This window comes from Agelaius phoeniceus, chromosome 2 (genome assembly GCF_051311805.1).
Source record: "Agelaius phoeniceus isolate bAgePho1 chromosome 2, bAgePho1.hap1, whole genome shotgun sequence".
NCBI lineage: Eukaryota > Metazoa > Chordata > Aves > Passeriformes > Icteridae > Agelaius > Agelaius phoeniceus.
The window spans coordinates 66,623,480-66,639,074 of NC_135266.1; the positions used below are offsets into that span (position 1 = coordinate 66,623,480).

General features: G+C 35.5%; 1 protein-coding gene across 17 annotated transcripts in view; it reads left to right on the forward strand.

Moving 5' to 3' along the window:
• Window positions 1–305: 305 nt before the first annotated feature.
• POSTN (periostin) overlaps window positions 306–15,595 on the forward strand; it is a 31,160-nt gene continuing 15,870 nt past the window's right edge. For 2 of the 17 annotated variants that reach the window (XM_077173756.1, XM_077173760.1), the window contains exons 1-12: window positions 310–533; window positions 2,013–2,111; window positions 5,850–5,914; window positions 7,175–7,332; window positions 7,944–8,108; window positions 8,916–9,062; window positions 9,949–10,090; window positions 10,669–10,881; window positions 11,045–11,179; window positions 12,631–12,779; window positions 13,267–13,403; window positions 14,147–14,277. In XM_077173756.1, the coding sequence (XP_077029871.1) occupies window positions 412–533; window positions 2,013–2,111; window positions 5,850–5,914; window positions 7,175–7,332; window positions 7,944–8,108; window positions 8,916–9,062; window positions 9,949–10,090; window positions 10,669–10,881; window positions 11,045–11,179; window positions 12,631–12,779; window positions 13,267–13,403; window positions 14,147–14,277 (1,663 nt within the window). In that variant the 5' untranslated portion in view covers window positions 310–411. Of the gene's footprint in view, window positions 534–2,012; window positions 2,112–5,849; window positions 5,915–7,174; window positions 7,333–7,943; window positions 8,109–8,915; window positions 9,063–9,948; window positions 10,091–10,668; window positions 10,882–11,044; window positions 11,180–12,630; window positions 12,780–13,266; window positions 13,404–14,146; window positions 14,278–15,595 lie in introns of all 17 variants that reach the window. The other 15 variants (XM_077173757.1, XM_077173761.1, XM_077173753.1 and 12 more) reach the window with 11 other exon arrangements.

Below are 15,595 nucleotides of genomic sequence, written 5' to 3' on the forward strand. Positions count from 1 at the left end.
TCGTATGGGAACAGACATCTTCCTCTGGGTTTGAATAAAACCACACGCAGTGATCATGACCTCTGGATGCCTCAGTGCTATAAATACTAAACCATAAGTCAAAGTCTAAACTTCTCAAACTCTCTCTGTTGTTGTGTCAGCAGAATAAAATGCTAAGCCTTCTGTAATAAGGAAGAAATTAATCAATTGGGGATTAAAAGCAATTATTTATATGGTTAATTGAGATACTGATTTAGGTTACTGAAGCTGGCAGCAGGATCTGTTTGCTGTTCTAAGGGGGGTGGTACAAAGTTTCAGGTTGATCCTCTGGTTCCCTCCCACCACCTTCTAGCATGTATATAAATTGTCAGCTCTCCAGACCCTTTGCCAGTTCTCTCTTCTAGACTTGCCAGAAGCAACAAAGGACTAAAGATGAAGATCTTTTTCTTATTCACCTTTTTGCCTTTTTTGTTGTCTGCTTTTGAACAAGCAGCTGCTTCTGCTCACTATGACAAGATTTTAACTCACAGTCGAATAAGGGCACGCGACCAGGGGTAAGTAACTGGCTTTTATTTCTAATTTAAAAAGAAGCTTGTTAATCTTTATTCTCCCCTTTCTTTTAGCATTATATTACATGCAATTTTTCACTATGAATTTTTGCTGTCCTTCAAGTAGAATTTTCTTTTAAAATTCATTTTACAATAATTGTTCCTGAATAAAAAGCTTTACACAGAGTTTTGAAAAGAGACAGAATACTGTTAAACTTCATAAAATGGAAAGAAATCTAAAATCACCACTTCATAATGAATAAAATGTGATTCAGAATCACCAAAATTAATTTCAGTTTGTAAGTATTGTAATGGGAGATCAGAAATTTTTATGTGTTTTCAGTCTTTTGCAGAGTTGATAGCTACCCACAGTATTTGCTCTCTTTATTCCATCCTGATGAAAACCGTTAACTCTATTTAAATGTTTTCTAATGTGGGAATATATACTGGGAATCCTTTGTGAAACTTCTGTTCCCACTAGAGCAATGCAGCAAGCTGCTCAGCAGGGCTTTCAAAAGGCAACGCTTACAAGCCAGGCTGCTTGGAGACATGGAAATAATTTGAACAGCTGGTGTCAGGAAAACACATGTGCCTAAAGATATTTTCCTCTAGTCTTCTTAAGCAAAAAACATTCTGTGAATAAGAATTGTTTACCATCCTATCTTCCCACTGCCTGCTACACACATGTGCTTTTCCAATTTTTTTTAGCTTTTTAAATAAAGAAGCTCACTAGCTTCCCACTGATGTAAAGTATATATTCTAACTTCTGAGCTGATGAATTTTTTTAATTGCAGAAGTATAAAAATAAGGGATGAAATGCCCTTGCTCCATGGAATTTGACCATAAGAAATTCATCTTTGTACACCACCATGCTAAGGAACACATATTCCTCCTCTGAAGCCTGTGACTCCTTTTATTTACATGCCAATTTACCCTTTGGTCCCCAGTAATTCCCAGAATGTTTATTTAGGTGCCTGCGGTACTCAAAATGGTTGGTAATCAGAATAGGTGATTGATTTACAGAAGACAGAGCTTCCTTCTACATAAAGAACAAGGCACTTTTTCTTCCCCATCTCCCCACGACCTTCAGCTGCACAGATGTGTAAAAGACAAAAACTTTAATGAACAGAGCCTCATGGTGTTCACTGGTCCCCGGTGTCTGGTAATTCACTTCACAGGGGGAAGGGAGAAATGGATATCAAGACTTGCCTGGGCACAGCTGGTGATCACTGCCCATCAGACACACAGGGTCAAACCAGAATGAAGGGGAAGCTTCTGTCGCTGCAGGGAGGGTGGACTAGCCAAGTAATCCAGCTGGGCAGCCCCAAGAACTTGCACTGTGGCTACTTCAAAACACACCTGTCCTGGGAAATGAAGCCAGGTGTTAATTTGTTACTCGACAGGAAAAGTATTTGCTACTATTTCATGTAAAATTTTTTCATGTATGAAAACTTCTTTTTACAATGTTTCTCACTGCACCCATAGCCCAAATGTCTGTGCTCTTCAGCAAGTTATGGGAACAAAAAAGAAATACTTCAGCACTTGCAGAAACTGGTACCAGCAATCCATCTGTGGAAAGAAAGCGTAAGTATGCTCTGCTTCCAAACTGTTCTCTATTGACTGCGATAATAAAATGTACGATTAGAAAACTCCTTTTCTCACAGACAAACTGTTTATAGTTTATGTCAGAATCTTTACTTCTCCTCCAGGTGGCATTGCAATACTGACTTCCCCTTTCCTTTTCTGGGCACACTGCAAGTCATCCAAAATACTTCACCTTTTCAGTAAAGTCTGCCATACTACTGACAACTTTGGCACTAAATTTTATTCTAACCGCAGACACATTGGGAAGAAAGGTATTTCCTGAAAATGGTTACAGTGGAACTTGAATATTCTCACAGGCAGTTTTGGAAAGCAACCTACTTCTGTGGTTTTATTCCTAGATAGATGTCACGTCTTCCCATGAAAGAGTCTGCTCTCAGAATGAATCTCAGGGAGTTCATTACTTTTCAAAGCTCCAGAATCACTGAAGGATAACTTCATGTGTTAGGAAAAGTAGTTTGAAGCAATAGGCAGTTTAGACTCATCGAACTGAAGTCACGTGGAGACTTTGTTCTCCTCCTGACCAGAATTTGGAGGAATGTTAGCTGTAAAATATTACAGAAATCCTGTGCAAGGCCTCAAGAAGTCTAATACAGCCAACCAGAGAAAGACATTGAGTGGTGGATCTGGGTGGGTTTGGTCATGACAGTGTACACAAAATTATCACCTGCTCTTCCCCTTCCATTTTAACGCCCCTACCATTGTACAAGCACTCACAGATCAGGGCTAGATGAGAAAAAGAATCTGTGTGAGAATAAGTTGAGTCATAGAACTCCTGAGGGTTGTTTAAGGGGTTTTTGTGGTTATAATAAAGCATCTGTTGTAACTTAGCCTTAGCCATTAATGAGTTTTATACTCTGCATACTAAACCCAGAAACACAGACAAAACTAAGAGACTTCTCCAATAAGAATGCTAATCCAAAGGACAACAGCTCATCTCATGTCAATATCTCCACGTTAAAAAGTCCTCTCTAACTTATGTCTATAAAATGTTGAAAGTTTTTTTTATGTGCAATTCCCATTTACAATGGAAGTGTAACATACAAATTTCCTAAATCAGCATTTGTTGGAACAAAAGTCTTTCCACTGTTTCTCAGCAGTATTTTATCTCCATGCCAGCAAGAAGTAGAAATAGATGAGTCACAGAGCTGATTTAAATAAACTGAAAACTGGCTCTATTAGCCAAGAATAACAAGGATTAAGGTAGTGCTGTTCTGTCTTTTTCCTTTGGAATATACTCCTTTGGATGAGGTCAGGACAATGTTGTACTTAAAAAAAACACCAAAAAATCAACAAACAAACCAAAACAAAACAACAACAACAACAACAAAATAAACCCAACAAAGACAAAGAAACTAACCCAACCAAAACCTCAAGAATGCATCATTGGTTTCTCAGCTGAATAATTGATTTCTTTCTGCTTTTGGCCACAGGCTTCTTTTGAACCAGTAGGGATGCATATGAGGATAATTTCTGGTCTGGTCTGAGGTGGCATTTCCCCTGTGTGCTCTGCCTACACACAGGTGGTACTGAGGAACTGCACCTTGCACCAAATTTTATCTGGTTCTGACTTTATTGTGGGATGATTCTCCATATAAGCCTCTTTTCTCCCATCCCATCTTTCTTACATTCTGGGCACAGCTAAAGGACTTTCTAACTGCAGAAAACTGTAAGGGAATATGAATAATGTAAGTAGGAACTTGCTAACTGAAAAGAAGCCTGGGCTGTGCATAACAAGATACGTGGTAAAAAAGTCACTGATCTTGTAATGCTTGGCTAAAGAAGCATTTTCTTCTTACCTTTGTTCTTCAGCCAATTTTCTGTCTTTCATTAATTGTATCATTGTTGGATGTGGTATGAGAATTATCTTGCCATGTCTTAATCTATGCTTATAACTCAGCTGCCTCTTTCCTTTTTCCAAAAGCTAATTAAACTGCAATCTTTCATAGCTTCCCATGGGATGAGGGGGAAATATTTGCTATTCCAAGGGAGGAAAAAATATTTTCTCATGACAAAGCAGTTCACACAGTTAGGAGAACATTTTCATTCCTATTTTGCTACATTTTTTTTTAGCAGATAATCAGATTATTATGTTTTTATTATTAGCTTCTGGCAAGGATGCAAGAAGGACTAAGAGTAAAAGGTTTATCATTAGATTAAAAATCTGTAGCACATGCATTCCCAAGACACAGCCTTTAATGAATTGCTTTAAAGGAAGAGATGTACTAAAAGAACTACACAAATACTTTCAATATATAGTTTCTCAGTTGAAAAATATGCACATGGTGAATATATCATGTATGTATATGCCTGTGAAGGAATAGATAATAAATATTTTCATAGCACAGAGAAATAAAAGACTGTGTTTAATAAAGAAATAATTTTCACCACCTCTATCAGATTGCTCTCTTTTATGGAATGATAAACCTCGCTATTCTAATCATGCTGTTTATTATTATTTTTCTTCCAGTCTACTTTATTTTAAAATCTCTTAAGTAGTTTAGATGTTGAAGATATTAAGTCCAAATTTTCATTTGAATAAGTTGTTCATTTTAATGTGGTTGTGATTAACTTTTTGTCAGCTTTAAATTATGAAACATGAGAAAAATGTACTCAGCTGCCACCAAAGATTCTGCTAATTAAAAATGAACTGTAGTGGTTAAAGGCCCAGTAAAAAGCTTCAAGGAATGAGTGTTCAGAACTTTTGAATTACCAACATCAGCCACACCTATAAAAATAAATATATTGTGTAAAACAGTAATGTCATTATGGTGTACCATATACTGTACAGTGTAAGATAATTTGAAAAATAATATCTGAAGTGTAATGAATTAAATTTCTTCCAAGGATCCAAAATTACTTCAGTGATAACTTTAGTGAATTTGCATTTTCCTGTAAAAGAGCAGGATTTTTCAAACAGGTCAATGGTAGAACTCTTATTTCTGTTTAAAATTAAGAAGAAATTATATCTCATAAGAAACACAATGTTAAAATGAACATTACATTATAGAATCATCATTCAGCCCTGTTTTGCTGTTATGTGTAGCTTATGTGTATTTGAGAATTAGAGTATTTTTATATAACATTTCCTGGCCCCTGGCAATGCTAAGGTCTCTGTGTGCTGTGATGACAAACTTTTTAAACCCTGGCTTTGGTTTCTTGTATTCTGGTTTTCATCCTTACTACATTTACCTGTGAACTTTCCCTTGAGTCCATCCATCCAGTTTTTAGTGACTTCCTTCTCTGGAACCAGTTTTATGTCTGTTCTTAATTAGTTCTCTTCCTCATTCCTGACCTTCTTCAAATTCTTCCTTGGAGAACAGAGGCTCTCTTATCCCACTTTTTATCTCCATACAATGCACAGGACCTTCTCTGAAATACTTGTCAATTCCTATAACCAGTATGTAGGTGACCTCATGTAGTTCTCTCACTTTAATTTCTATTCTGTTCATTTAAATTTGTCTTTTTCCTTCACAACCCTTTGACCAGGATTTTATTTTAATGATGTCAGTCTTTCTTTAAATTCAAAAACTTTACATTCAGTAAAATATGACCAATTTGTAATCAATACAAAAAGGGCTGAATGACAAAAAAAGGCTGAAATGCTGGAGAACATGTGCTAGCAATGAAAAATTGATAATAGAAATAAAATTAGACTTAGCTAAAATTAGTTTATTTCTCTTACATATTATTTAATGGTGCTTTTGTCTGAATCCACAGAACTGTCTTATATGAGTGCTGTCCTGGCTATATGAAGATGGATGGTACAAGGGGATGTCCTGCAGGTATAAGCTTATTTTCTTTTAGATAAGTTGCATATGGAAAAAATTAAAATTACAGCAGAGTTTCAAAGGTGATCAGCATGAGAAATGATTGCCTCTTTTTAAGAAGTACTGCCTAAGAATGCACAGCTTCATTTGCATGCAGCAAGCACAATTAAAAATTAGCTAGCATTGAATTTGATCATAAAGTTTAGGTTGAATTTCCCAGCTCCTTCCAGATTCTGGATTGGTGAGAAATGATGGAATAGATAGTGGAAAAGATAGTGTCTTCAGTTCCCAAAGCTGCCAAAGAAGAGCTTTGATTCCTATTCCCATCAAATCTGAGACTAGTCTGAAGCATATCAGTGTGGTCAGAAAGCCAGGACTCAGGGTGGAGCATATCTAAATTTGTATTTTCTTTTTTCTGAAAAATTTGAATCTAATTTACTTAAAGAGTCTTATAGCCTTTATCAAAGAAAGAGTGAAGATGAAGACAGAAATTCTGCATCTGTCCTATTTATGCTATTCTTCTTTGTAAAAATAAAACTAATTGCAGCAGACAAGAGTAGTATGAGAAGGAATACGTTTCATAGTTTTTGATCCCTGTAACTGAGATGATCCTGTTATGTTCAATAATGCAGAGTTCAGTTTGTTCAGATAAATTAATCTCCCTTCAGATGCTGACATTAGGATGAAATCAGTCACACACTAGAATCACCTGTTCTTCACAATAACCATAAAAAGAACCAAGAACCAGTAGGTTGCATGCAAATGTCTCACTTCTAGATGCCTAAAATTAGGAGAGATGAATGCTGTTCTCATGTAGCCATGTTTTAACTGTGAGACTATGGCCATTACTCTCTGGATAAATCAGGATATGCATAAACCAGACATTGGAAGAAGAGTAAGAGGCCTCACGAAAAGAATTCTGGTCCATTGTGACTTAATGAGACCCACTCCACTGAAATTTTTGTGATTGTAAATGGATAGCCTCTCTCCTTCATGTTGGGTTGATACAAAATACAACAGATCTTCTAAAGGAAACTTTACAATATTCAGTATTGTTTGACCTAATTTTTCATTAAGAAAATCACAAAAAGGAACAGCAAGCAGATGTGCTTATGTGATTTTTGAGCATGCTGACAATGAAATTTTTAACCTAAACATATTGTTTAATTCTGACTTAAACAGTGTCAGAGCTATTACGCATCCAAAAGACAGAAAGAAAATTTGATTGTGATAAACTGAAGAGTTTACAGCATTCTTTCCTCATGTTTATTTTAGTTGCTCCAATTGATCATGTGTATGGTACGCTTGGTATTGTGGGAGCTACCACCACACAGCGCTACTCTGACATGTCAAAGCTGAGAGAAGAGATTGAGGGACGAGGATCATTCACTTTCTTTGCACCAAGCAATGAAGCCTGGGACCAGTTAGATTCAGTAAGTGTGTGTGTGTGCTGTGTGCATGTGCATGAGTTAAACATTCTAGCTGAAGCAGCTAGTGTGGGATAAATTAGATTGGAAACAATGTCAAGTTTTAGACATAGAAGGACATAATACAGGTAATAATGAAATAATCTACATCTTTAATGTACATTTCTGAAACTAGAGAAGCTGGGTTTACTTTTAGGAGTACTAAGCAACTGTAATTGCTTCTTACTTAAGCACTTGCATGACACATATTAGTATTGTTAATTTATTTAACATAGTTTCAGGGAAACTCCTAGGAATTCCAGCAGCTGCATGATGTATGGCTGTACACTGTCAGAAATTCAGGTGTCCTTCTTTTAGTAATGATTTCAGTTAAAAAAACATTGAATTAAAGATCCTCTAATGATTTGACTGCGATGAAGACTCATCTTCCATTTGTGAGCAAATCAGACTTAAAGATCATTTAAGTAGAGCCAGATTTATAGGCATCAAAGTCGTCTTCCCTAACAGATGCTGAGTATATGTTGAAAACATATACTAAGGTAAAACAATACATACATCTTTCTGAGTGGCAGGAGGTTTTGAAGCTTGTAATTGATTAAATTCCTTTTCTTCTTCAGGAAACCCACAGGAATTTGGTTGACAATGTAAATATTGAACTGTATAATTCTCTCCACCACCACATGTTAAACAAGCGCATGTTGACAAAAGATCTTAAGAATGGCATGACCCTGGTGTCTATGTATAATGGCCAGAAATTGTTTATTAACCATTATCCCAATGGGGTAAGTCCATTCTCTTTTTTCCCCCTAATACATTTATTTATTTGATGCCTTTACTTCCTTATATAACTAAGAAAATATATTATCAAAAGTTTACCATACAACAAGTCACTTGCCACTGGGAAAAATAAATATTCTCTTCAAGAATTTTTGTCTGCTCTGTAGACTAATCACTAAGAAAGGATGAGTAAAGACTGTGATGTTTCAAAATCAAAGTGCAAATGAAAATGAACTTTCTTCATAAAAGACAAAGCCTTTTGTGGTCAAAATACATGGTCATAAATTTGACAGCAAAATCTACTATTAATTTTTAGTTTTGCTAAATAATATTACACAGATCTTTTATTTGAATTTGAGTCCATGGTAGGAGCATTGAAAGTTGTAGGAAACACACATCCATTATTTGCCTAGGCAAAAAAAAAAAAATTATAAATGCAAGAAACCTCCCAGTTAAGTCACTCATCTTTGTTGTCTTAAATCTGTCAAAATGTTTGTTTGTCTACAGGTGTTATTGCTAAAAAGAACCAGTATAACCAACATATTAGCCAGATAAGAAATCAGAATAATTGCAGTAAGAAAGTAAACATGAATATGAAATCAGTGTAACCTGAATAAATCTTCTGCTATCTTTCCAGAAGCTTAGTCAAACTTTCAAATCTTAAAAGGCTTTACTTCAAATTTTGAAAAAAAAAATTGGAATTACAGAAGTGAATACACAATTTACCTACACTGCCAGTCTGTGAGAGTCAGGTTCCAAGACTGTGATCAAATTACTGTTTAATCTTCCACTATTTGATTCTTCAAATATAGGTTGTCACTGTTAACTGTGCCAGGATCATCCATGGCAACCAAATTGCTACCAATGGTGTTGTCCATGTCGTTGATCGTGTCCTGACTTCTGTTGCAAATACCATTCAAGATTTCATTGAATTTGAGGATGAGCTTTCATCATTTAGAGTAAGTGGACAAAAATAAAAACTCTTCTCTGTTTATTTAAGGAGTGTTTTTTTAATTCCTTTTTTATTTGTTTATGATACCTGGAAGTAAGAGGTGTTAGCTCAGTAAGAGAGAAAAAATAAATTAAATTGAGAGCTTCAGGTAATATTGCAAACCTAGCTATTTAAAAAGGCAACATCAATAGGACGGAATGTGTCCTTGTACCTAAAAAGTGTCTTCTCTTCAAGCACTGAGAAAATGAAATGTGAGCATGAAGTTACAGATTCTGGTGCTAGATAAATAAGAACAATTTCAAAATGGATAATAAAAAATGGTAAAGACACCAAATAAATTTCAGAACCCAACTCATAGAGTCAGTAGATGCACATAAGAAGGATTTTTCTTGCATAGAGGAAGCATGGTTAAAAATTGTCCAAGTTTCTAATTTTTCCATCTTCTAAAAAATGTGTCTCCACAGTGTAATGGGATTTCATGCTGCTTATTTTAAAAAATATGCCATTGCTTTGCAGATAACTGTTGTCCTTTTCTATCTTCCATCTCCTTAAAAAATATGATACAAAAAGGTATTTTAAATGGAGAGGCATAAAGGTGGAGAAGATCCTCTGAATCCCTCAAATCGAGTTCATGACAGTTATAGGCAACCACAATATTTAATATCTTTGAAAAAACTTAATATAAAAACCAATACTTTCTGGTTTTCAGTTTAAAAACATTCCTCTGTCAGTTATTTTTTTCATCTTTCTGTAACATTCATTATCTATCTTTTTAAAACACTGATCTCAGTCTAGCATCCAAGTATCTGTAGGCATGAGGTAAAATTAGACAGATAATGCATTTTGGTAATATTTCAAATAATCAGCATTTAAATAAAAAAATTATATTTTAGGCTCCTGCCATTACATCAGGTGTCATGGATATTCTTGGAAGACCCGGTCATTACACAATCTTTGCTCCTACTAATGAAGCTTTTGAGAAACTTCCAAGGGGAGTTTTAGAAAGAATCATGGGTGACAAGGTGGCCTCTGAAGGTATTTAAACTTTTTTGCAAACAAGAAATATGTTTGAGTTGATCAGGAGGCAGAAAATGCATTATCCTTATAGCTCTGGAATGAAGCACCTCTACTTTCATGTGTGTAGGAGGAGTTATTTCTTCTGTCTCTCATTTTTCCACTTGCCTAAGGATAGAAAGTCATTGAAAACTTAATCTCCAATACAGTTTAAAGGGAACTGTGAAAATATAGGCACATTGACTTTCTAATAGTTCAGCTGCATAGGTCTGATAGACATTCCTGTCCCTAGAAATCCAGGGCTATCTGAATATTAAATTCTCTCATACCTTTGCATAGCCTATGGAGTTTTGTACTCATAGGTCCTCTTGGAGCATATCATATGCAGTGACCAGCAGATTGTAGCATAACCAATATATTTTTAATAATATAAGGGATGCCAAATAGTTTTGATCAAAAATGTGATTTAGAGGCCTACAGTATCATTAAATTTAAATAAAGTATCTGTGAGTGAAATTAATTAAAAATAGTGTATGTAAATTATACATATATGTGTCCAAACACCTACATCTATTAAATTCCTGCTCTTTTCTCTGCAGCTCTTGTGAAGTTCCATATATTAAATACTCTCCAGTGCTCTGAAGCCATCACAGGCGGAGCTGTCTATGAAACCTTGGAAGGAAACACTGTTGAAGTTGGTTGTGATGGTGAAAGTCTGACTGTGAATGGAGTGAAAATGGTGAAACGCAAAGATATTGTGAGAAGCAATGGCGTTATCCACCTCATTGATCAAGTGCTAATTCCTGATTCTGGTCAGTGATGTGACTGATGGAAAACTTGTTGCACTGAAGATATTTTCAATAACCTTATCCAGATTCCCTCAGATATGTAGTTCTGGATAAGCATGGAGAATCCAAATCAGAAATAGGAAGATATTGTGTGTTAAAATACCTTTTCTTAATTCTTTATTTGCAGCCAAACAAGTCATTGAGCTTGGGGGTGCTCAGCAGACTACATTTACGGACCTGGTGGCACAGCTAGGGTTGGCATCTTCTCTGAGGCCAGAAGGCCAATACACTCTCCTGGCACCTCTGAATGGTGCTTTCTCAGGTTAGTAGCCCTAAAAGATTGTCAAAATAAACCAGTATATATGCTACCCTGACAGTTTTCCAAATAACCCCCAGTACTTGTTCTAAGTACTGGGGCATCATAGATAAATAGAATGACTGCATCCTTTCAAATTACATACCTTGTAGAAATACAAAACAAGCCTAACCACCAGGCTGCAGAGTTTGCTTTCACCCATATCATTTACTAATGGAAATAGTAGCACTATAATAAGATACAAAATATACACAGAAAGACTTTAGGAATGGAAAGGTATCAATAAACTGCCAGTTTCCTTAGTCTTACATTACTTCCATTAGATTCAAAACTTATTTATTCTCAGAAAATGTATGCAGTAGTTTCATTCCAGCCAACAGCTAAGTACCACACATCCACTTGATCACTCCCCTCTTTCCCCCACTCAGGGATGGGGAGGAGAATCAGGGGGAAAAAATGTAATAAAACTTCATAGGCTTAGATAAGAGCTATTTGATAACTTTAACAAAGTAAAATAATAATATTAATAATACTAATATAATAATACTAATATAATACTAATATAATACTAATACTAATACTAATACTAATACTAATAATAATAATACTTTTTAAAAGTATTATTAAAGCCTAAGAGAAACAGGTGATGCATGATACAATTACCCTGACCTATGCCCAGCCATTGACTGACACCTCCCAGCCAGGTTCCCCCAGTTTATATACTGAGCACAACATTCTATGGTATGGAATATCCCTCTGTCAAGTTTGGGTCACCTGTCCTGGACTTGATGCTTCCAGCCTCTCATGCACTGGCCACTCACAGACCATGGGACACTGAGATGTCCTTGGCTTAAGGTGAGCACTGCTCAGAAACAACAAAAATATCAGTGTGTTATAAACATTATACTCATACTAAACCCAAAAGACAGCACTGTGGGACCTGCTGGAAGGAAGTTTTACTCTATCCAAGTTAAACTCAGGAAAGACAAGAAAGTTTTTTTTTCTCAGTACATCAAAGCAGAGGGAAACTGATATAAATATACCGTAAAACAGGTGTTTGTATATTTGTGGAGGTGGCAGCATGGATCTCTTCCCTTTTCTCAAAGAATTAGAGTGTAGTCTTACTACTAAGGAAGCAAATTTGGATAGATTTTAGGTGCACATGTGGAAAGGAGTGGTTCTAATACAAAATATATCAGTAATTCAGAAGATGGAGCAGACCCACTTATAAATCATCAGACATATTAGGTATTGTAATTAATCATGGCTGTGTCAAAAGTTCTTGACTGAACTTGAAGAATGGTCAAAACAATTTTTCTTCTGTATACACAGACCTGTCCATGCTTTAATTCAAGCATTTCAAAGAAAGATTCAGTATTTCCAGATTCTTTTAACTATATTTGAATAAAAATTCACTATATAAATTACTATACATTAATATCTAATTTGCTTTGTAGATGACACCTTAAGGCTGGATCAACGTCTTCTTAAAAGAATCCTGCAGAATCACATTATAAAAGTGAAAGTTGGGCTCAATGAACTGTACAATGGACAAGAGCTGGAAACAATTGGAGGAAAACTACTTAGAGTCTTCGTGTATCGCACAGTAAGTGAATGAGTCTTTCTAAAAATATGCATCCAGCTATGAAAATGGAAGTTAATAAAAGGCAAAGCTGAATGAAACCCCAACATTTACCATTATGACTATCTAGCAAAAAATCCTTCAACTTTTAAGATAGCAAAAAATGAAAATCTGATCTTAATCCGAGCTTTGTCTGCATGGAGAACTCTTTGGGAAAATGCAACAAAATTTCAAAGTGGGTGTTTAGTTAGTTACAAATTTTTAAAGCTAGTTTTTAAAACTAATTAAGAACATTCTCAAGGGAAAACACACACACACACACACACACACACACACAAATCAAGTGTTAAAATATTTGCACCATGCTATTTTATTATAGATTTTGCTATTTCTGCTTACTCAAGCAATGCCAAATTTCCTGGCAAGACCACACAATTTGACTGTAGGAAATACATATGGTTGTTATTTTTAACATTGTGTAAACAGCTACATTTGTTTATCTTTGAATAAGGCTGTATGTATTGAGAATTCATGCATGGTCAGAGGAAGCAAAGAAGGAAGAAATGGTTTTATTCACATCTTCAGACAGATCATCAATCCAGCAGAAAAGAGTTTGCATGAAATGTTGAGAAATGATAAGCGTTTTAGGTGAGTAGCAATACTGACAGAACTAGATTTTCCTGCAGAGGGTATACACAGCACAGCTGGTCTGAGAAAAAGTTTTGGACTGTGAGCATGTGAGTTGTTGGGGCTTTGAGAGTGGGGATGGCAGAGAAGGGTTTATTAACTACACAAATAACATAAAAGGAAAGAAAAATGTGGGCAAAGAGAAATTTCTCCAGCTGTATGCTGAAAAGGCTTCCACACTCAATGCTAGAACATGATTTTTTATGGCACAAAGGGTTGTAAGGCACTAGAATGAGAGGAGTAACAGGACAGAAGGAATTGAGTGATACATCCAGAGCTATAAATACAATGGTCTCTGGAGTTTTAATTAATGAATGATACAATTCCATATGGGTGCAGCAGGATTGCATACCTTTCTGTCCCTTTTCTGCAAGAATCATACTTATCATACAATCATACCTGTTTCTGTCCCTTTTCTGCAAGAATCTCAATACTCCTAAAGCAAGAACAATCCTTTGCATCCTCCTTTTATCTGTTTGATCTGCAAGGGTTTGTGTTTGACAAATCCTCCTCTGATCCTGGCTGCAGTTATTTTTTTTTTCAAATAATTTTTCCTCTGTCTGCTACTTTATTTCTGGGAAATAGTGAAAGTGTTTGAAAATTGAAACACTATTGGGAAAAAAAATGGGAGAACTAAGTACCTGGACCAATTATACCGCATTTCAATGAAATGTATTTGTGGTTTGTCTGTTTGCTGTAAACAGCATTTTCCTCAGTCTGGTGAAAGCTGCAGATTTGGATGATGTTCTGTCACAGCCTGGACAGTGGACTCTGTTTGTCCCAACTAATGATGCCTTTAAAGGTTTGACTGACGATGACAAGGACATACTGATAAGTAAGTGACAAAAAAACCCCTGGAATTACGAGCAAATTAAAATTTATTGGAAAGGAGACTAATGCACCTCTCACACCAAAGCTGTCTGCTGAAGCAGTTTGCCTTTTGCATAGAGCAGGTCATAGGAATCCCCTTAATTATTTCCTTCTTGGGTATAGAGAAAATGTCTTTTTGGGAAAAAACCTCCAACCTGACATTTAAATTTAAATTTCACTCCTCAATATCTTATTCCATTGCTTCCTTCTGTTATTTTTGTCTTCAATTCTGAGCTTGAGGTTGTCCAAGTCCAGACTACTAAATTGTCTTATTCACTACAGACTAATTCTGTAGTGAACAAGACAATTTTATTTGCTCTTCTGCATTTCTAGGGGTTTAATGCACCATTTTTTTCTATCATTGTGACTCAGTTACTTAAGGCTTTCCTTGGCCCTCATTTTTTTTTTTTTTTACAGCAGAGTTGGGGTTTTTTTGGTGCCAGATTGTTTTCTAGATTTCTGTCTTGGTTTTCTTTTGAGTTATTATGTTGCTTTCTCCATAAAGATTAAACCTTATACTATATAGCTTTTCAACAAATATAATACTTTGTTTATCTATAAGACATACTTTGAAATACTTTGTTTATCTGTAAGAAAGATATAAACCATGGATTATTTTCACCAGTAACTATAGTGGCATAGTTACAAAAGTAATCTGATAGTTTTTACAAAAATCTTTGGATTGGCCATTTTTAGGCTTTTTTATGGAACTTAATGTTACCCATGAATGGCCCAGTGACAAAATATCAGTGCTAATTTTACTAGGAAGAAGAAGACAATTAATTGCATTTCAGTAGTGAAGTAAATTGCAGTAGTGTCAGTGATCAGAACAAAACACAGAGAAAAACCAGAAAATTTTCACTGAAAGAGATATCAGGAAAAGAATATGACCAGACAAGATTCCCACTGCAGTTTCACCAAGGCTGGAACTCCTAATAACAACTACTATCAGCATGTAATTCTAGTACTAATGGTCAATATTCCATATAATGGCAAACAGATGTGTTTTAAAGTTTCTCTGCTTGATACCCTGTCTCCTGGGCATGTTATAGTTTTTCTGCAGCCCATCCTATAACTCTCAACCTCGATATACTCAGACAGCTCTATCAGGATATTAACTTGAGCTAGAGAATGTATTTTTTTTTAAGACAATCTTGAAAATATTGGATATTTTTTTCCTTTTCATCCCACATAGGAATGTTAAACTTTGAAATATGGAAATCTTCCCCAAAATAGGATGGTTTCCCCTTGCCTGACTTCTCCAAGCTGCTTCTGTCCTCTAT